Source organism: Amphiura filiformis, chromosome 17, assembly GCF_039555335.1.
Source record: "Amphiura filiformis chromosome 17, Afil_fr2py, whole genome shotgun sequence".
Classification (NCBI taxonomy): domain Eukaryota; kingdom Metazoa; phylum Echinodermata; class Ophiuroidea; order Amphilepidida; family Amphiuridae; genus Amphiura; species Amphiura filiformis.
This window is the reverse complement of record NC_092644.1, coordinates 53,510,131-53,534,305: the sequence shown is the minus strand read 5'-3', so window position 1 is coordinate 53,534,305 and position 24,175 is coordinate 53,510,131. Positions and strand designations below refer to the sequence as shown.

The following is a 24,175-nucleotide window of genomic DNA, read 5'->3' as shown; positions in this document are numbered from 1 at the left end:
GGGGTGTATGTGATTAGAATCTAACATATTTTCTTGAGTGTGAAGCATCAGCTATCAGATGTAATCATGACTTTCAAAATTTTAGTTTATGATAACAGAGCCACAAAGGATGGACTTAATTGACAATTACTTAACACATTTGTGCCAAGTCCACTGAGCCCCCTCCTCCATTCAAAATGTATTCTTAAAGAAAACATAAAATGTAACATAATCATATTGTCATGTTGTTTGTTTGTAGTAGATCATTGCTAACCATCACATTGTCTTGATAAAACATATGAAATGAATTCAGCAAGAAAATGTACTGCTTTTTGCCATATTTGATGCTTGACATCACTTCTGTTAAAGTGTGTATAATAGCTTGGAGAACAAATGACTTTGGAATGGGCATGCTATTAATACACATGTAACTTCACCAAAAGCAGCATTTGTTCTTGACTTGAAATTCAAACTTACCAACTACTGGAGAAGATTGTTTCATTCTCATCAGCTACCAGAATATGACATCGGTTTGTCTAAAATATTAACTTTCATCATTTGAATGTATTTTGATCATGTATGTTTCAAATCATTGTAGCGATTGATACTAAAAAGACCATAATGATCAGTTGATCCTTATGCTAGAAAAGTCTAAGAAAAGATTCAATGAGAATAAATTATTGGACTACCATTAAACATCAGAACTTTTTGCCAATTTGCCAAAAAAAAAAAATTTGCCAAAAAATCCAGTGTAAAAAACAAGTGTGCATCCAAGTTTTTTTGGTCCCAGTATGTATATTACAAATGTACACCCTTTTTGCAAACTACAGTACAAAATCAGTTTGGAAAATTTAGAATTGCAGTTCCTACAATGTTTTATATATATTGCTCGTATGCCCAGGTGAGCATGAAATTCTATACATTCAGAGACCTGAAATGCCTGAAACTGTTCAAATTAATTGACAAAAAGCAAAACTAATCCAATAAATTATTCAAAAGCATCCAATTTTATTCTTAGACTTATTGTATGATTCATAACATCACATTTTCTCATGTAACTTTGATGAAATGCTTGCTTGTTCTAGACGAAGACATGAATCCATTACGTAAGTACTCACACATTGATTGCTGATTGGTTCATTTTCAGTCGCTTTTTCCAATATGGCTGCCATTCTTGTAACTGCTTGTTGCTATGGTGATGTGATAATGGGCTATTCCAGTTGAAATCCATACATCCTGTATGAAAGATGTGACCTTAATCTATCGCACAGGGAGTGTGAATTTCAAATGGAGTCATTCATTCAGGTAACCCCATTTGAAATTCACACTCCCTATGTGTATGATTAAGAGAAATATCTTCCAGTGTGTTGGTTGTATTCAACTGAAAAAGCACACTGATAGGGCTTTTATTATTGCAAGCATATGTTATTGTTTTTGTTTTTGTTTTGCATATATGATTGCATGATTCTTTATCATCTCAAAAAATTGTTGATGTAACTCACACAAACATCTTGATTGTCAGATGAGCATTTCTATGATTCCCAGAATAAACAATACAAAACCCAATACAAATTTAGCGCTTACAAGCTAAACCACACTCAATGACTAAGAAAACACATTCACTGCATGAAGCATAATAATGATTTTGCATGATTCAGATATATTGATTCTCCATTTGCCAATTACCCAGAATGCATCTTGACGTTATCCTCAAAATATGTCACACACATATACTCACTGTGCAATCAAGCATGTGGTATGTCTTGTGCAAGAGGTTTATGTTTCCCTTGTCAATTTTTTACAGAATCTGTGTGCCAAAATATACAAACATTTGCACTTTTCTTTCCATTATTATTATAGTGCGAAGTATCAAATAGCTGAGGTGTTAGTTCAGTATGTCGGAACTTACTTTTGCTGATGACCCCATGTTGGTATTGGCTAAAGAAGCTGTATTTTTACCCATAAGGCGACGAAAAAAGAAACCCCTGTTCTATGGGCCCGACCGACCCAGATTTTGAACAAAATTGGGGAAAAAATTTTTCCTGTACAAATGAATGCCGACCCAAATTTCAGAAATTTCAGGAACAAATTTTTTTTTCCTCAAATTGCAAATTATTTACAGATTTTGGTGATTTTTTTTTTTTTTAAAAAAAAAAGAGGGTAATGTTACATTTCTTGCCTGCCAGTTATATATGTGTGACATATTTAGAAGTTAAAATTGAGATATATTATGGTAAGGGAAAATCTAATATTATAAATCTAATATTCACAAAATGACCATTGTGCTTTCAAGTTATTTGTTCATGTATGCCTCATGAATTTTCTTTGCACTGGGAGATGATAAGAGATGATGTGGAATGTAATTGTTTATAGGGCTCTGTTAATGTGCAAATTTTGCCTGACTTTGCTGTTGTAATTAGACCTCTTGCTAATCTTCACATGCAATATTTTGATATTAGTGGTGCATGTCACATATGACATCATTGAAAAAAATATGTGCATGTCACATTACAAAAGTATGCATCTTGAGTAGAATATTGGCAGTCGTTGGCACATTTCTGTCAATGTATTCTCACTTCTTGAGACAAATTCATCATGATCGTTTAAAGTTCATTATGGTTGAAAAAGTTCTTTTGCAGAACCAAGTGAACTGTTACTCACTCAGAAATATTTCAATTCCTATCAGGAATTTTGATCAATTGGATGGGATGTTTCTATGTTTGATGAAACAGGAACACAAACTAGATAAAATTTATGAACAACTCATCAATAAATGGCAGCATAATCAAGACCAAACAATATTGTTGTTTTATCAAACATCTAGAAACACCACAAGAGAGTGATCAAGATTCTATAGGAATTATATTATTTCTGTGTGAGAATCAATTTAATTGAAATAAATCTGAAAAAGAAGCTTTTTTACTTGAATGAATTATAAACTATTGTAATGATGCCATTTTATTTAACTCAAATTAAGTATATACTGGTATTTTTTGATATATAATAATTGTTTTATCACAGATTGAGATCGGTTTGTTTTATGCTTAAATGCTATTGCATGTGATGATTGGTTCAGAGTCTTAATTTAGAGTTTGGTAGCATGTAGCTAAGCTAAATTTGATTAAAATGTAATGCTTTTTATGCTTTAACAAGATGTTTATTTTTCATATCAGGGTGCTTACACAGGTATTTAAGTTCAGTTCAGTTCAGATCAAACCAGGCTGGTTTAGTTTACTTTGTATCCCTATGTATGAATAAATCAGAATTTTCACTGTAAATATTAATCAGTTCCTGATGGGTGGTAGCCAATGAGGTTAGACCCATTCGCTACTTGCACGGTTCCGCCATTATGCACTATGTGCGGGGTGAGCCTCGAACTGGCAGCATACATGAAAGGAAGAATTATGTAACCTTACACAGAACGTTATGACTAGTTCAATTCCCATTCATGTATGCTGCCAGTTCGAGGCTCTCCCCGCACATAGTGCATAATGGCGGAACTGCAAGTAGCTGAATAGAGACCCAACTCCACCATGTTTGTGTGTCCCCCATGGAGGTCAAATAGTGTACCTCCAGATTATTTCGCCATGTGCCCAGTAAACTGTGATTTAAAGTGTGTGCCTGTTTGCAATGGGAAGCTTGAAGATGCAAAGTATTGTTCGATAACAGTTTTGCCTATAGATGCCAGGGTACACTATGTTTTAGTATCTAAGCAGAACTATCCAATATGGCGAATTTACCATAACATTACAATTCTGAGTCGTTACTCTATGGGTCTAATCTCTTTGGTGGGAGCAGATAAACACAAATTTACTCTTACCCCTGCATTGTATGAAATCTAAACAAATATTTCTTATAAAAATATGATTTTGAGTGTGTAAAACAATTTGGTTGGGCCCAGCATGCACACTGAATATGCCAAGAATAGTATGCACTGTTGTCCACGCTTCCATTTCTTGTGAGGTAGAGCATAGAGTGCATTTTCTTCACATGTTCATCACCATATACAGGCAAATAACGTTGCCCGAAGAATTTGAGCTGACAAGCTTGAACATAATAGAGGCATTACAACTGTACATGGCTCAAAAGTATTTTCTTATTTTTCACCAAATAGTGGATCAAATAGGTTATATTTTGCACCAAATTTGTCAATTTTTTCAGGCTCGCAAATTCCATCTATTTTGTGCTAAAAGGAAAAATAGCAGGGTTTTGGCCAAGTTGTACTTTTGTGAAAAAGTAGAGCCCAGTCGAGATGGATTTTGTGTAAAGTGAGAGCTACTTGGAACCAACCAACAGTTAAACCACACTGCTACATGTATCCTGCCATGCATATGAGATATGACATTTTATAAGGAGCTAAAAGTAGAATACAGAGAGTCTTGACCCTGTTTGTTTTTTCCTATTGATTTGTGTTGGTCAAAGTATAGATAGTGTCAAAATGACGATCAATAGTATTTATAATGTGATTTGAAGTGAAAGAATTGGATTTGGATACAGTAGAGAAGATATGATGAATTCTATTTTGTGCTGATGTTCTACTTTCTTTGCTTAACCTTCATCTGTAATCCCATACCAGTTACCTTTCCTGTGTATTCCTTGATTTAACCCAATACTAACACTGAGTTGTTATCCATTTACCTTCATACTAACTCTTTCTTGAGTACTTGATGTTATTATTTATACAGAATGTTACTTTATGGTTAATTAGTTTACATATTACAGTTTGCTTATGATGTGTAGGATACTGAAATAATATGTAACATGGAATGTAAATCTTTTAAATATTTGTTAAAACTATTTTTTGCATGAGCATGACATTTGTAATCAAATAACATGACTTGTTATTTATCTTAGCCTTTTCCCTCCACTGATGGCAATATTTTATACCAAATTTGCTGTCAAAATGGGTATTTTGCTATTTGTATCGAAGCAGTTTTGTAACATGTCCATTAAAAAGGAAAACCAGATTTCAGTTTTCCCCACAAACTTTTTGTTTTCACTATCAGACTTCATCCCTTTTCATTTTAAGCCAAAAAAAATGTTAGTTCATTAAAACACATCACATTGTGTACAAATCAGAATTTTGAAAACAAATGTTATAATATTGCTTTTATTATGTTATAGAAGAAAGGAGAATTTGAGAATACCCTTCGCACATTATCCACAATCCTATTCCTCATCCTTATCCCATCCTAATCCCTATACTTTTTTTAAAGTTGCATTTGGGTTGGATACTGACAAAGTTCTGGTACAAATTAGTTGGAAACTTGATAAATAAGTGTAGAAGGTTAGGCCCTAATATATTCTAGTAGAAGCCTGTGACTACAGATAAATCACTGCCCAATTGGGGTTGGTTTTGATATCAAACGTCATACTGAGGTAGTGTGATATAATAGGCTATTATAAAATATGTTATATTGTCAGCCTTTGTTCTTTGAGACTTAAGATAGTAACCCTAATTTTAATTACTATTTGGTAATATTATTATGCAATAATCTTGCTTTTTTATTGGGATTCATTATATATTTATATCATTTGGGTATATAGCTAAATTGCTTTTAAAGCTTTCTGTGTAGTTGATATCATACAGCATATCGCTTGCAAATTAATGAAATTTAATTTTTACAGTTTGATATGTGGTTTCTACCTCTCAACATTGCTTTCTTTAGCTAGACATTATGAGGATTGGTTAAAAATGGTGAAAGTCAAAGCTTGCATCTTAAATCATTGAATCCAAATTAATTTCATAGATATGAGGAACATTTAATACAACTTATCAGGATGGTGCAGTGTTTGAAATGTAAGGAAGAAAGTTGAAAGAATTAAGCCAGTCTTATCTAGAAGAGCCCTTGAGATGAACCATTTTCTGTTGGTTTTCTGATTTTTGTTGGCATTGTAAAAGTTGCCTCTAAATCGCAGGAAAAGATTTCAATTCAGTGTATGTTATATTGTGACTTTAGATTGTTACATAGATCACTCTCGCTAGACCTTCCAATGTGGATCCATTTAGTGATGTAAGCTATGTATGATGTGAAATTGTAAGCACTGGTATATAAGACAAATTGGGCCGAGACCTGATGGTTTAGGAAGCCTGACCACTAACCATGCTTCGGGAAACCAGCCCTAAACGTCTTGGTCTGAGTATGTGCAATGCCTGGAAGTTGAAATCCAAGAAACCGGCATTTTTGGAAAAATTTCAGGTTTAAACCTGAATTCAATGTTTTTTCGTCACCAAATTTACACATTTTTATTTATTTTCAGTCCATATTGTAGGCGTCTTTGCTCAATTTCATGCACTTTTCAGGATTTGTCATTCTAGGTTTACCCAGTGCCTGAAGAAATGATGCAGTTGTTAAAGAATAACTTGATCTCTCTTATGTTTACAGAGCCCAAGGGTGAAAAGTACATCACAGAGCAACGTTGTAAGTGTGCAGCAGATGGTACTGGGTTTACCTGTCCTCCTAATGTGGGCAAACCTAATCCACCTCAACACAAAGTTATAACTAGTGATAGGCTGCTGGATGTGAGTGGTAGAAATATGACTGAGTATCTACTGCATACGACCAACTTGTATAGACTACACAGGTGAGTTGTTTGGATTAGCTAGACCCTTGTGATGACTGTACAAGAGCTTGTACTTTGTAATATCTTATCTTTCTAATGATGGTACAAGACCGTTATTACTATAGGTAAAATATCTAATTCTTGATCATGAGAGGCCACACCTTCTGTATACTGTTGCATCAGTGCACTTTTCGTGAAACAACATGATCACACGACCTAAGACTGTGATTGACAAATTCTCAAAAGATGTGCTTGCTCAGTAAGCGTATGGTCTTGCATAGTACGCTCAGCTCAAATATCTGTGTGCACCCAAGAATTAGATATTTTGCCTATAATAATCTTAATCTTTCTTATGATCACCCTGTACTCACCCAATAAATCTTCACAGCACAAAGTTGACAGGTTGCTAGTCTCTATTTAAAAATAAAATAGCACTAGGTTTTCAAAATGTACAAAATGTGAAAGAATTTTGATAGCTCTATATAGAAATGTTTGTTATACCATTTTTCACTTCATTAGGCACCACTTTAAATTGCTAACGTTTGCTTACAGGGCTGGCATGCACACGCTTAAAGATGCCGCATAGCTACATGAGGGAAGCTGCTACCTCAATGCGTCGACGTCACTGCCACATCGGTGAAAAATGGTATAGCTCTAAAATATTAAAATTTTAAAGGCACATTCATAACCATTAATATACTCAGCAAGTGCGATCCAATCAAAAGAGATTGATTGCCTGACTGCGTACTTCTGGAACACACTGAGGTGTGCTACAATGACTTCTGCACACGTGTGTGTATATGCTAAGTGTTATGGCGACGCCGCCACGCTTCTGTGATTGGTAGTTTTTGTTGTCAGTGCTAGTGTCAAGTTCGCCTGGTTGATTTTTTTGTAGTGTAGGTTATAACAATAACTAGAATTGTATATATTTAACGGTGTTTTATGGCATCAAAAAACATAAAATGCCATTTTGATTCATTCAAAATATCGGATACGACGGTAATGAATGACAATTATAACTTTGCAGCATCTATTTTGAGTTCATTGTGTGAAATTGTCGGGTTTTGTTTTGGGCCTCTGTATTTTTCCTTGGTACCTACAGGAATGTTCAGTGTATAAGGGCTGATGAAACATTGGATCCAATCATTTTCACAAAGCATGCTGTTTTGTTAAAATAAACATATTGCTGTAACTTTCATTTGGTATTAAAATATGTCCATCAGGAAGTCAAAATAACCATATAATATTCCATACCCCCTGCAAACTCTGTGAATGTTCCTTTAATTTCAATACTTCTCCAGTAGATGCACAGAAAAAAGGACCCTTATATTCTTACATTGTATCACAAATAATAAGCACATTTTCAAAATTAAATGTAAAATTTACACACATACTTCACACAAGTTGAACCAATAAATGTCTTGAGTTAAGGCTGCATAGTAAGTAACATTACTCACTTACCTTTATTTCTATTTTTGGTTACAAAAAAGAAAAAGATACTTATTTAATATTGAATGGCTTTGAGTGTGATACAAGACTTATATTGCACAAGACAGAAAATATTGCACAAGTTGACTTTGACTGATTGGACCTAAGTCAGTGCGAGTGTAATGCCAATAAGCAAAATGTATGTACGCGCACATCGTTTCTGCGCATACGATATTGTAGTCATCCGGATACTTTGAAGGTGCGGTACGCGATATACAAATTTAAATAATAATAACTAAAATTGAGACTGCATACATGTACTCTACACTGAAATCAAGTCTTTAATCTTAATTATTTTAGCATACACAAATATGTACCGTCCAAAGGAGAAGTTTCAGTCTGTTTCACGCAATTGGTTAAATTATAAGTGTTGACTTTTATTGCATGTCAGATTTCAATGAAAGTTTATACTATATTCATTTTACCTTAACAGCTGCAGGGAGTCCAATAGGGCCCAAATTTACACTAGAGTGAACAAAATGTACATGATAAAGTTAATCTGTCCTTTTCAATCTTGAGCGTTAACATTTTGGAACATTTCACATGCGTGCTGTTTGTCTCAATGCCTTCTTGGGCCATATAGTAATTTAAATTGTGAAACCGTAGAATGATCTGTCAGTTAGCATAGATATTGAATAAAATTGAATCCCATCACATCAATTCAAAGCTACACCCTTTTTTGAAATACTGGTTACCAGCGACTTAAAATGTATGGAATATAGGATTGAGATTTTTTTTTTCAGATTTGTGTATGATAGAAATGTACATTATTTTTATTATTACCTGTGGAGTGCCCACACATTTCCTGCCCAATGAAGACAAAACCATCATACACCCACACGAATACGATAATGTGAGTAAGCTATTCAAAAAAAGTTTACACACAATACTGAGCTAATTAACTTATTCCTTCATTAGTAAAATTTCATGTAAACAAATCCAATTGATTATTTGGTAAAATGATGTTAAACATACCTTACAACGACATTTCGTGCTACATCGTAGCACTTTCTCAAATCGACACTTATTCCCAGAGGAGGCTTAAAGGCATTCCTACAATGCACTATGATTGGGAAATTTGATCAATATAACCTAATTTTAAAGGCAAAGTCCCCATTGCCACACACACAAAATGGTAATTTTAAAACTGCAGCCAACGAGCTAATAGTTGAGACTTATGACTGATATTTGATTTTCTTACAGGAAACATTCATATTGTTCCACTGCATTAATTTTATTCATAAGTCTCAATGTTTTGAATGTTAAATAATAGGATGAAAACACCAGATACTTGAACACAATCCCAATGCAAGGTATGGTCAACTTGCCACATGTGTACAAAAGCCAGACATACCAAGGTCAGAAACCCCATTGGGTTGTGCGAATGTCTTTAAACATCCTCTGACTTATTCCTTAGTGGAGGATTTTCTTTCTTTGTGATATATCTTAGCTAAATACAACCTGATATGGCAGTGTGAGTGACAGAAAGGGCAATGTTACCATCAGAGAAATGATACTTGATGTGTCAAAATCAAGACTTCCAGGGTTGTAGTTAGGATATTTTTAGTGCTGGGTGGCATGAAATAAAAATATTGTATATTTGGCAATTTGTTGTCAAAATTATAAGAGAATCTACCTTCCTCTGCATAAAGCATACCACAAATGCGGACGCATCCACAATAATGAGGAAGAGAAGTAATGGGACAATTAACATGCAATTAGCGTCAATTAATTAACAAAAGGAATAATTTGGGTTTCATTAATGAAAGTCTGAAAATACGCAAATAATCAGGAATGTGCACCCTGTGCAAATACAGCAAGTAAACAAGTCACGTGTGTCGAGGTGTCAACAAACTCTCCTGGGTCAATGTCCATTAATCAGTCGATGGCGACGCATAATTGCATCGCTGAAGTCATTACATTTTATGAAAGTTTCATACACAAGAAAAAGCTTAAAGCCTGAAAAAGATAGGGAGACACCCCTAAGCTCAGGGCATTTCAATATTTTCAAAATTCATCTTTATGCATATCAGCATTAAAATCCAGGTCAATAATTAACATTTTGTATAGTATAATCACATGCCAGGATATGATACCGCCCTTGTGTTTGTTTGGATTGTTTAGTTGTTGATGTGGGTGGTTTGTTTTTTTCACTGGGTGGATGAAAAGCCAGAAATTACCAAAGATCTATACTTATCCTACAAATTTTGTTGCATCAGTATGGTTAAAGTAGTAAAATATTATGATACTGTATGTATTTGGTTGGAATATTGTAAGATTAAAGATGAGTGGGGCATGCTTATTGGGCTATTCCAGTTGAAATCCACACTACCCCTGTAGAAGATTTAGCTAACGTCTCCCACAGAGGGAGTATGGATTTTGAATAGAATAAACAATTGGATAACTCCCATTTGAAATACTCACTCCAGTTGTGGAAGATATAAGCAAAACTATAATAAGGAGTATGGGTTTCAAAATGATTAATTCTGACCAATTCCATGTGAAAAACATACTCTCCCTGTGGAAGATATTTCCAAAATCTTCCACAGGGGTAATAGATTAGGTTAAAAAGTTCAATTTGGTGACCACTCTCTGGCTAGTAAGGTTTGACGATTGATTCGACTTCTATGGACCATTTAGAAAAAAAATAGCCACCATGTCCCTCGCGAAAATCCCGGCATTTTTCGCTAGAGGCCAAAATCCAAAATGGCCGCCGCCACCATTTTGAAAATTTAAGTTTTGAACCAGAGCACCTATAATCATGCACAAAGACACTTTTTCGGATATGTCGAGTACAAGGATTCCGATTCTGACATTAGTTTGACATTACGGCATCATTTTCACCCAGAAATCCAACATGGTGGCTATTTTTTTTCTAAATGGTCCATAGAAGTCGAATCAATCATCAAACCTTACTAGCCAGAGAGTGGTCACCAAATTGAACTTTTTCACCTAACTATAGTGTGGTTTTCAAGTGGAATAGCCCAATTATTTTCATGCCTTGACACAATCAAATTCAAATACTATTGATTGGATTGACAGGAATAATTCCTGTGCATTGGTGGACTCAGGGTTGCCAAACCCGCGATTTGGTAGCCCAATTGGGCGACTTTTGAAGATTTTCCCCGCGACTTTTGACAATTTCCTGTCCCATAGAAACCAATGGTTAAGAAAAAATTTGGGCGACTTTTCAACATTGGCTCCCGCGACTTCCGATAGTTTCCTGCCCCATATAAACCAATGGTAAAGAGAAAAATTGGGTGACTTTTCGATTATTTGACCCGCAATTCGGGCTGAAATCTTTTGGCAACCCTGGGTGGACTTCCTGGATCAGGACCAGAACTATGTAATAGAGACTGAGTTGTTTTTCCTGCACACAAGAATAGCACAAGTCAATCAATGGGGTGGCACCAAGCCTAATTGAGGGGGAACTGGGCATTTTTTTGGCAATTTTCAATGGGAGTTTTCAGAATGTTCACTTCGATTGGGCCCCCAACCCACTCCTATGATGCTATACAACAGGTCTCAGCAATGGTCCGGTCTAATCAGAATGTCTTGGAAATATGTTTGGTCCAGTTTATCTAAGTTAAAATAGATTCCCAGGAGAGCAATGTAAATAATGTAGAGCATCTTGGAGAAAAAACTTCATGTTTCCATTTTTAATGAAATGCTATGAAATTTTGTTTCCCCTTGAGCATCATATTTAGGGTAGAGTAAATATTGTTGGTCGTAGCAGCCAAAATATCGAGTTTCATTCTCTAAATCAATATATTATTGAAAAATTACACTTTGATGTTTTGCAAAAGTTCATTCTACGAATCAAGTACTTATTGATTTATTGTTGTTAATAAGTTACGTACATTTTACAAAAGTGTTGTTGTTTCAGCCCTCTTTACAACATAACTCCAGAACCTACAAAAGATTTTCTGTGATATTTGAATTCTTCTACACACTCACTATGAAATGATCAATGCAATTTTTGCCAAAACTCACTACCATTCACAAGATAGTGTGAACTACCAAATCGCAACAGTTTAAAATAGTTGCTAACCTTAACTGTGAAATTGTTTGTGTTGTTTACAGGTATGGAGCCCTGACATTGGGCAATGTGAGGACATTTGTTCCTTATAGATTTGATAGCATATCACCAGTGGTGTATCGCAAGTTTGCTGTCCGAAATGCTGCATTGGTAAGGAAACTTTTTTTATTTCAAACTTCTTTCCACTTGGTGAGCTAGTAAAAGTGATTCTCTTTTACCTTGCCAATTTTCTTACGTATATATGTGATGTGATCAAGCAAAAGCAGTTGGAAGTCGGAAATACCGATTTTGAGGTATAGCCAAATAAAGGAGGTATTTCCTTTTGTTTCCTGTTGTTTTGGAAACTCAACTGCTCATATCTTTTGAACTGGTTGTTCAAATTCAATGGGGTTTTCTGCAAAATGTAGCTTTGCAAATACCATTTACAATCCTATAAGAAACTGAAAATTTAATATGGCTGACTTCAGACTGACTTCAGACTGACTTTACTTGATCACACCACATATGAGTACATACTGTTTGCTTCTATTTTTGACTGTATCTCAATAATTGCTGCCTTGGGCCTGGATGGAGTGTTTGTGTGTGGGTGGTCATTTGAGGCTGTGTCAAATAAGCTAAAATCTGTTCATTTATCCATGGAATCAGTGGTTTTTAATGGCTGAAGGGTGTCTTAAAATAAATTGTACTAGCAATCCTCTTTCTTTAACACAGAGCTGTGAGAGCATTTATTAGGTCTATTATGGTGCACAGTACCCAGAGGTAACTAATCTATTGTAATTTTTTTTTCTATTTTGTTAACTACACATTGGAGAATATTAATTTGGCTTATATTATCATAACATTGAATCAAATATATAGTGCTGCATGAACAAGAACATAATTTAGTTTTCCACATATGCAAAGTAAATAAAACACAAGAATCTATAGTACAATACCGTAAAACCCAGTCTACAAGCATATATAGTGTTTTTTATGAAAAGCTAAATTAATTCGAAGCAAGGGTTAATATACCAATACAATAGATTGGTCTTAAAATAATACTTGTTTGTATATGCTTGGATCTGTAATTTATTTGCTCAAACTCCATAATGGCGCCTGGATTAATGTAGCTTTCATCAGAAGCACTCTATATGCTTGTAGACGGGGTTTTACGGTAGTGGAGAACTGAGAAATAAGCCAGAGGCCTGTCAAGTCACAGGCTCCATAAGACAACAAAACAACAGAATACATGCTGTGGTATTAATGAAAAAAGGATTTTCCCTTCATTTGACTTGAGGTGCTTCAACTCATCGTATTTTCCTTTCATCAACCCTCTCCATGCGTGGGTTTCGACTGCAGATGAAAAAGTTTCAAATTTTCTTTAACAAATCAACAATATCAGATTTGTAAATTTTCGTGATCATATTTGGAATGAAAAAAGCATGAAACTGAGTACAAATATGCCTAGTATTGGTTAAGTGGTTCTTAAGGGGGTACTACACCCCATGGCCAATTGTGTGCCTATTTTTGAATTTTTTCCAAAAATTATAGAGCATTGGTGACAAGTAAGATATGTATATTATAATGTATATTATAGGGGCAAGGACTACAACTACTACACTGAAAATTCAGCAACTCAAGGCAAGAAGTTATTAATTTATTGATCAAATATTGGTTTTCCCTCATTTTTGACTGTAACTCCACAACTGTTGTCACTGCTGAAATCGAATTTCCAGTGCAGTAGTTGCAGTCCTTGCCCCTACAATATACATATTTTACTTGTCACCAATGCGCTATAATTTTTGAGAAAAATACAAAAATAGGCAAAAAATTGGGCAAGGGTGTAGTACCCCCTTAAGATAGCTAGTGATATTTTGAGAAAATATCTCAAAACTTGGACTTTTTTATGTGAAATGTATGGCTAGCACTTAGAGCTATTTTTATGAGGCTCATATATATATATACTATCATATAATATAAGAGATGTAACCATAGAATGTTATAACTTACAAGAAGCATTGATTACAGTATATAAGTTTACAAACACTTGCCAACTAATACAACAATAAATGAGGCTCATATATATATATATACTATCATATAATACCAAGAGATGTAACCATAGACTGTTATAACTTACAAGAAGCATTGATTACTGTATATAAGTTTACAAACACTTGCCAACTAATACAACAATAAATGAGGCTCATATATATACTATCATATAATACAAGAGATGTAACCATAGACTGTTAGAACTTACAAGAAGCATTGATTACTGTATATAAGTTTACAAACACTTACCAACTAATACAACAATAAATGAGGCTCATATATATACTATCATATAATACCAAGAGATGCAACCATAGACTGTTATAACTTACAAGAAGCATTGATTACTGTATATAAGTTTACAAACACTTGCCAACTAATACAACAATAAATGAGGCTCATATATATATACTATCATATAATACAAGAGATGTAACCATAGACTGTTAGAACTTACAAGAAGCATTGATTACTGTATATAAGTTTACAAACACTTGCCAACTAATACAACAATAAATGAGGCTCATATATATATACTATCATATAATACCAAGAGATGCAACCATAGACTGTTATAACTTACAAGAAGCATTGATTACAGTATATAAGTTTACAAACACTTGCCAACTAATACAACAATAAATGAGGCTCATATATATATACCATCATATAATACCAAGAGATGCAACCATAGACTGTTATAACTTACAAGAAGCATTGATTACTGTATATAAGTTTACAAACACTTGCCAACTAATACAACAATAAATGAGGCTCATATATATATACTATCATATAATACCAAGAGATGCAACCATAGACTGTTATAACTTACAAGAAGCATTGATTACAGTATATAAGTTTACAAACACTTGCCAACTAATACAACAATAAATGAGGCTCATATATATCCTATCATATAATACAAGAGATGTAACCATAGACTGTTATAACTTACAAGAAGCATTGATTACTGTATATAAGTTTACAAACACTTGCCAACTAATACAACAATAAATGAGGCTCATATATATATACTATCATATAATACAAGAGATGTAACCATAGACTGTTAGAACTTACAAGAAGCATTGATTACTGTATATAAGTTTACAAACACTTACCAACTAATACAACAATAAATGAGGCTCATATATATATACTATCATATAATACCAAGAGATGCAACCATAGACTGTTATAACTTACAAGAAGCATTGATTACAGTATATAAGTTTACAAACACTTGCCAACTAATACAACAATAAATGAGGCTCATATATATATATATACTATCATATAATACCAAGAGATGTAACCATAGACTGTTATAACTTACAAGAAGCATTGATTACTGTATATAAGTTTACAAACACTTGCCAACTAATACAACAATAAATGAGGCTCATATATATATACTATCATATAATACAAGAGATGTAACCATAGACTGTTAGAACTTACAAGAAGCATTGATTACTGTATATAAGTTTACAAACACTTACCAACTAATACAACAATAAATGAGGCTCATATATATATACTATCATATAATACCAAGAGATGCAACCATAGACTGTTATAACTTACAAGAAGCATTGATTACAGTATATAAGTTTACAAACACTTGCCAACTAATACAACAATAAATGAGGCTCATATATATATACCATCATATAATACCAAGAGATGCAACCATAGACTGTTATAACTTACAAGAAGCATTGATTACTGTATATAAGTTTACAAACACTTGCCAACTAATACAACAATAAATGAGGCTCATATATATATACTATCATATAATACCAAGAGATGCAACCATAGACTGTTATAACTTACAAGAAGCATTGATTACTGTATATAAGTTTACAAACACTTGCCAACTAATACAACAATAAATGAGGCTCATTATATATACTATCATATAATACCAAGAGATGCAACCATAGACTGTTATAACTTACAAGAAGCATTGATTACAGTATATAAGTTTACAAACACTTGCCAACTAATACAACAATAAATAAGGCTCATATATATATACTATCATATAATATAAGAGATGTAACCATAGACTGTTAGAACTTACAAGAAGCATTGATTACTGTATATAAGTTTACAAACACTTACCAACTAATACAACAATAAATGAGGCTCATTATATATACTATCATATAATACCAAGAGATGCAACCATAGACTGTTAGAACTTACAAGAAGCATTGATTACTGTATATAAGTTTACAAACACTTGCCAACTAATACAACAATAAATGAGGCTCATATATATTCTATCATATAATACTAAGAGCTGTAACCATAGACTGTTATAACTTACAAGAAGCATTGATTACAGTATATAAGTTTACAAACACTTGCCAACTAATACAACAATAAATGAGGCTCATATATATACTATCATATAATACAAGAGATGTAACCATAGACTGTTATAACTTACAAGAAGCATTGATTACTGTATATAAGTTCACAAACACTTGCCAACTAATACAACAATAAATGAGGCTCATATATATATATACTATCATATAATACAAGAGATGTAACCATAGACTGTTAGAACTTACAAGAAGCATTGATTACTGTATATAAGTTTACAAACACTTGCCAACTAATACAACAATAAATGAGGCTCATATATATACTATCATATAATACCAAGAGATGTAACCATAGACTGTTATAACTTACAAGAAGCATTGATTACTGAATATATGTTTACAAACACTTGCCAACTAATACAACAATAAATGAGGCTCATATATATACTTTTGTATAATACCAAGAGCAGGGCCGGATTTACCTTTTTGGGGGCCCTGGGCCAGGCCAAAATTTGGAGGCCCCAAACGCACCATGAGGAAGGCATGTGCACTCAAGTGGGCAAGTTTTTAGATTTCACTAGGTCATTTGTGTGCTCTATTTTGGCCCAAAACATGGTGTTTTTTGAATAAAATGAAAGATACACACTGCACAGGGCAATTTTGGGGCCCCCAAAATTTGGGGGCCCTGGGCCCAGGCCCATCTGGCCCTATGGCAAATCCGGCCCTGACCAAGAGACGTAATCATAGACTGTTATAATGTACAAGAAGCATTGATAAATGAGGCTGTATATGCTATCATATAATATCAACAGACGTGACCATTGACTGTTATAACTTATAAAAAGCATTTAGGCCCCCAAAATGTTTGTCTCATGATCCCGCACACATATCTTTTGTAATGTGTGACCACCTGAGGTGATATCACCTGATGATATGTACTTGATGATATGTACTTAAAGTGTATGTAGGTGGGATGAAAAGCCGACGATCAATTGACGATTATGACCGGTCGTATTGAAGATATGGATTTTTTTCAACAAAATACCAAATAAGATTAGGTCTTTTTGGGGAAAAAATCCATATCTTCAATATGAGAGGTCAAATTTTTCAATTGATCGTCGGCTTTTCCTCCCAGCTACATACACTTTAAGAATATATCATAAGACTTTTAAAATTTACTTTGAGGACTGTTATATATCAAAAATGTGAAAAATATCAAATTTTAATCATTTGTCATAAAATTTGTATTATATCGTGAATTTCAAAAAATAAAAATTATTTGTATTATTTATCATTATTATTTATTATTTATACTTTCTTTAAGCAGGGTAATCCCATCAATGAAAACACTGATCTTCCTGGGGGTCGTGCAAGAGCCATGCATTTACAAATTAAAATACAACCTAAATAGTATTCATACTGAGTACATGAGGAAAAAAATGTACATATACATAATATTTACATAGGTATTTCAATTTGGTGCTACGTATCTCATTAAATGAGGTACACGTAGCACCAAATTGAGGTACCTATGAATACGACCTTCATGCCCATTTTACACTGTAACTCAGAATACAATTGAGGACATTTACGGCTCATTCGTGCTGTACGGTCACATATACATTGTATGTGTGTGTATATAATGATCTGTTGGATATGGTTAATGTGTGTGATTCAATACAGCGACCAGTGAATTATGCACAACCAATATCCAGGTGAAATGAAGTATATTCAATTATGGGCTATTTTACTTGAAATCCAAATACCCATTATGGAAGACACATGGCTTTAACCTTCCACATGGGGAGTGTAAATTTCAAATAGGGTTACAGGAATGTGTGATTCCATTTGAAATGTACACCATCTGTGTGGGAGGTTTCGGTCATGTCGTTCGTAGTGTTCAATACTACTAATTACCCCTATTCTCTATAACACAGTTTTCAATGGAAAAAAAAGAAAATTCCAAGCACAATTTTTTCATACATGGAACTCTTACAGTGAAAAGACATTGTCAATTAAGAGTAGAAGGTTGGAATCCACAAATGACCAAAATTTCAACATATGATGACCAGACACCTTTTTGTTTTAAACCACTGAAGTATAAAAACCACAATTTTACAGTGCTAACACCTTGGGACAAGGTAGGAGTGCACCAGCTGGGTGGGCAAATTGATATGCAATGGATGAATTTCGGGGAACTTTTCATCAAAACTGTAAAATAATGGTAGAAAACATGTCATTTCTGCATGCTACTCTTAATGTGCACATTTTTGCCTATTTAGCTTTGTATTTTCAGTGAATTTTCAGTACTTTTTCAGATGCCAAGCAATAAAATTGGCCCTGTCTTTTTTTCAAGCACTGTCCAGCTCTAATTAGTGGTATTCCTTGATTAAACCATAGGGGTGTTTGGGTTTCAAATGGAATAGCCATAAGAGTTTCCCAGGACAGCTACAAAAGGTTACAGATGTGATGTATATTTTAACCCCTGAGCACTACCTGCCAATCTAACATTCTCTCTGATTGGTCAATTACATGATATCTTCATTTTAATCACCAATCAGAATAGAGCTTTGCAAATAATTCACCCCAATTTGTTTGTATCGTGAAATTATTCCAACAATGTTGCTGATTGGTCCAATGGATAGTGAAAACTTCTTTTTGACCAATAGACGGAGAGTTTTCATGGGGTTGAGCAGAATCCTATCTATAAGTTATCATGTTACGCATTTTATAGAAATGACGACGATAAAAAGCCCTGATCCTTGCATTCATCAACGCATACAGTAATGGGTTGATGTTAGAGTTACATAATTGTAGAATGTGCAAATATGACATTACTACATAGGTATTAGGAATAGCTTGCATACCATTGAAACTTATAACAATAGTAACTGCTGGCAATGGGATTGTACATATGAGGAGCGTCAAGACCAGGGCTGTGTAAATGATAATTGGCTTAATGTAACGCTTGCGAATCACTGCATTGCTAGTGGAAGTGTTGCGTCTTGAAGATGATTCTCCACCTTCTATGTTCTGGTGGCTAGTCACACAGAGTTGGTTTCTATGTGTAGTTGGTTCCCTGGATTCTGCAGAAACTTGAGGATTCGAAGCTGATTGCAAAGATTGGCACTTTGCAATGGGAGATACAGGAGGTAAGGTGGTGACTACACTTGTTCTTGTTGACACCATTGGAAACTGTTCCAAGGATTGTTGATTAAAAGTGGAGTGTGGGTTGTTTTCTGAAGAAATATCACAGTCTTTAATGTCTCTCAAAGGGTTGTCAGATGATATGGTAGCTGCACCTGTGTTGGTAGTTCCTCTTGTAGAACATGCAGTGGGTCCTCTGGAGGAACCAACATTTAAAGCATGTCTTTGCTGTAGGTTATTTGTTGAAGATTTACCACCTGTTAGAGTAGGCCTATTCTTATTTGAGGTTGATAAGCCAGAGGCAGTGGGTTCAAGTCCAACTTGTGCCCAAAATTGTAGTCGTCTGATCAGTTTAATGTTGATGAGTACTCCGAGAACTGCAACCAAGAAGATTGGTATTAAGGTCACAACTAAGGTGGTTGTTGTCCCCACTTTTATGAGTTGAGTTGGACGTATGCAGAGTAGGTTGTAGTTTGGTCGCCGTCTTATGAGCGTCAGCATATAATTCCACATGCAGTTTTCAACAACTCCTTGCAGTGTTGCAGCAATCCATGTCAAGCAGCTGGCTTTGATGATGTACCTGGTCTGGTTGTATTTCTTGTTGTACATTGAGTAATCAACGGCCAACATTTTGTATCGATCCCAGCTGAGCAAGATTATGAAATATATACCAGCATTGAGAAATGTTGCCTTAAGAAGGGACAACAAGCGACAGCCAACTTCCCCAAAAGGCCACCATCGCAGTATTTTAACAACTGCTAGTCTTGGCATGACAAAGAGGGCAACACCTAAGTCAGCACATGCTAAATTCAGAAGTATGAAATCGCTAGGTTTTCTACGAACAGCAGGGTCAAAAGCGTATGCAAAAATAGTTCCTAGATTGGCCAGAAATGCTAGAATGCTGATAATGATAACCACTATGCCTGAAAAATCAAATGAAGGGCTGATACGGATCAGGTTATTCTCGCCTGAGGGTTCTTGGACAAAAGTATTGTTAGTTTCAAACATGACTAACACACAGTCCCCACCTGTAGTGGTTTAGAACAAGGGTATATTTCACTTGTAACTCCTTTGCAACTCAAGTAAACGTTTGCAAGTTACAAATTCCCTTTTCCTCAATGTAACTTTACAAAGGGTCCCTGTAGTAAATTCCTATTACTTACAAAGGGTACCATTTGTAAGTGATTTGAGTGAAATGGATTTTACAATGTGTCGTAGGGGACGATGAATTCAGAATGTACGAAACATTGTTAATGTTAGTAAAAAGGACCCCAGGAGTTTTGTGGAATTCAGAACTCGACAGTTATATTACAGCATTGTGTGCTAACAACAAGGTTTAGATTGCTAATTGAAATCCATTTGAGAAAAAAATTGTATGCCAACTTGAAAAGTTAAACTGTTGTAAGTTAGTAATATGCATACAATGTGCAATACTCTCATCAAAAATGAGAAACTTAGAACTCAGTAAATTATCTTACCACTACACTACAATCTACTAATACTCTTTAAAAAAATGAGAGACTTAGAACTACCAACGTAAATTATCTTACACTATACTACGATTCAAACATGGATACATACATAAGCAAGAGAAACACAAGGTGGCAAAATAAGTTGTTCAAAGATGCATTATTAGAGAACTGTTATCTAAAGTTGATCAAAAGTTTTTTTGCATTTTGATATGTTATGGTTGCAGGTACTAGGAGTCGAGCTGTGTATGAAATATATCTCTCACTGTATGTGACAATATTAATAGATCTGTTAGATGGCAAAATGGTTCCCGAATGTTGATGAGTTCAGTGATTTGCAGACTAGAAGTACTAGTTTGAAAATGTTTTGTTTCACTTGCAGCCAACGAATTCACATTTTCAGTCAAGGCACAAAATAGTGTTATACTCAGATAGGACTTTGTACAATTGGTACTCTAGAATGTCGTGAAAGATTGCTATAATTGGATTCTAAATGTGATAAGATGAAGCTTTTCAGTGCTATTCTACTTCAGATATTTCCATATGTGACAACTTTCCTTCAGGTAATCAACGCTATTATAGATTAACTCTAACCGTACTAAGCAACGCAAAACCATATTTCATAAAGCATAGGGCAGGTATCACATGTGATACGATTGCGTCATCATGCGAACAGTCATTTGGTCGCGGAAAGCTTGGCCGTGCACGCTACACCCCGTTGCAAGGTAGGCCTGTGCACGTGTCTGGCACCCGAAGGGTCGGTGGTTCAAAACCGCACCCGAGAATAAAAGTTTTCACTTCTTCTTTCTTTCTTCCTTCCTCCTTTCCTTCTCCCTTGACAAAAAGCAGCTAGGGCATTAGGATTAATGACACAAGGAATAATGGCTAAATGATATTTACAATAGAGTCACCATGGAATGGAGAGGCTCTGACTGAGAGAAGCGAGATGATGCATGAACAAATCCAGTCTTACTGTCATTCAAGGCAAGTTGGTTATGGCAATTCCAGTTTCTTATATGAGAAATATAGTTCTCAAGCAAAAAAGTTGGAATTTTTTAAGCTTACGTGTATACCATACATTCAGTTGGTAGTCTTCAGGAATACATTTCACTCATACAAAACTTTTTAGGTTTTCCCACCACAATGTTAACATTCCTGCTATTACCTCCCAAATGAAGAAAGCCCAATAATTTAGCAACTGAGAAATCTGCTGTAAAGAAACCGGATGATAGGTCCAAATCCCAGCGAAAAATTAGTCACGTTTTGAGATGAAACACCTTAATGGTTCTTCTTTGCCATGACTTGTATATGTATGCAATTCTTTTACGATGTTACTTTGCATCTGTGTGTAATTGTAGATGTAGTCTTGTTGAAACAAAATCAAGATAGAATGATCTGTAGACTTTGTGGTAATACAGTCACAAGTGAGTTAACTTGCTGATATGTTATCAACTTATATTAAAAGAGAACCACTGTGCCGCAAGATACAAGAATAAATTTGAATTGAACTCTTATAAAGCTTTGGTTTAGTATAGATGACATCAGAAATACACACCTCTATCATAAACTTGAAATAAAATAAGCAAGTCAGTGACATGGCAACAGGTGTATAGGCCTTGCCCTTTGCAGCTCCAAACTGATTACATTTTGTGAACTTTGAATATTCATTGATTAGTTTTGGCCACTAGATGTAATAAACACATAGCAAGTTTTGTGTTATTTTAAAGTTGGCAACAAGTGTGACAATTAACTTTCCTTGTGCTGATTCTCAGAAATGAAATTTCAATAGAATGTTTACCACATCTCAACAGCTATCAAGTTTGTATATTATTTTCTAACATAAACTTTTTGCGTGTAGAGTTCAGGAAGATTGCAAATACAATTTTCGCTTTGATTTTTATTTTGTTACTATTATTGGGGATATGTTACATTACATGCAGGCATGCAGTTAACCAGTTCTGGATTCAACTGCATTATTGCAGTAAAACATTGAGATGGAATTACTACCATGTACCGTAACATCGTCATTATAAGTAATTCTCATATATATAAGAAGATGTTGAAATTGATTAAAAAAAACCAGTAAAAAGCCTGACCGCTCATCCCAGCACAGTCACATATGCCAAAACAACACTAAAAAATGTAGTTTGTTAAAATGCCTGCACAGTATAGCCAGGCAGATCACAGTCTTCCCCTTTTAATTTTCACTCATCTGTGCATATAAGATATGTTCGTCATGATAATATTTTGTCAAAATTGGAAGCTTTGATGAAATTCTAATAATTTACTTGCTATTCATTATTTCATACATGTGTGCTTTCATTCATTCATTCATTCATTCATTCATAACAAAATCACTGAACCACCTTGCATCTTGTCCTAGGATGACATTGTCCCTATAAGTAAGGCCAAAATCAGTAAATGAGGAATGTAGGGGACAAGTTTTGGAAAAGCTCTTTCCATTTTAATATCCTTTTTTGTAAATCCATAAGCTTTTGTGAGTACACCTGTGATGACGTCAAATGACAACATCTCAGGTGTACTCACAAAGGCTTATGGGATTTGCCGAAAAGGTTAATTAACAGTCCAGACAAATTACCTGAACTGGTAATGGGATGTAATTGGGTACACTGTTTCAAACCTGGTAACTCACTTTCTTCAATCCCAGCATGCTTAGTGGCAAAAACAAAAATATGTATTCTACATACATCTTCATTAGATTATCGTTTCCATGTCCTTACTCAACATATCATTATGTTGGAACATGAATGTTAATTACTGTGAATTACATCATGAAATTTTCCACGAAACTGGTTGGCATGAAGGCTATGTGTGATTGTACGTGTACCTATGGTTTCGTTAAAATGTGTCTGAACATTGCTAAAAGTTGCATGAAATTGCAGTAAAAAATAAAATGTCCAAACCTTCAAATTGAAGAATGAGGATGGATACTTCTGGTTTGTTAACAAATAATCTTGCCCCAAAATTTTAGCCAATGTTCCAAAAACCTGTGAAACAGAATGTTTTCAGAGGCTTTCAAATTAGCGATTCTGAAATTGCAAAATTAAAAACCTTGCTATAACTTCTTGCTTTACAGTACATCATTTGAG

The 24,175-nt window shown here is 34.5% G+C and overlaps 1 protein-coding gene across 3 annotated transcripts in view; it reads left to right on the top strand.

Moving 5' to 3' along the window:
• The window catches only part of LOC140137970 (ATP-binding cassette sub-family A member 2-like), a 194,728-nt gene that overhangs the window by 131,943 nt on the left and 38,610 nt on the right, over positions 1–24,175 (top strand). For 2 of the 3 annotated variants that reach the window (XM_072159792.1, XM_072159791.1), the window contains exons 30-32: positions 1,065–1,085; positions 6,366–6,564; positions 12,115–12,220. In XM_072159792.1, coding sequence (XP_072015893.1) covers positions 1,065–1,085; positions 6,366–6,564; positions 12,115–12,220 — 326 coding nt within the window. The remainder of the gene's footprint in view (positions 1–1,064; positions 1,086–6,365; positions 6,565–12,114; positions 12,221–24,175) is intronic. The other variant, XM_072159793.1, reaches the window with a different exon arrangement.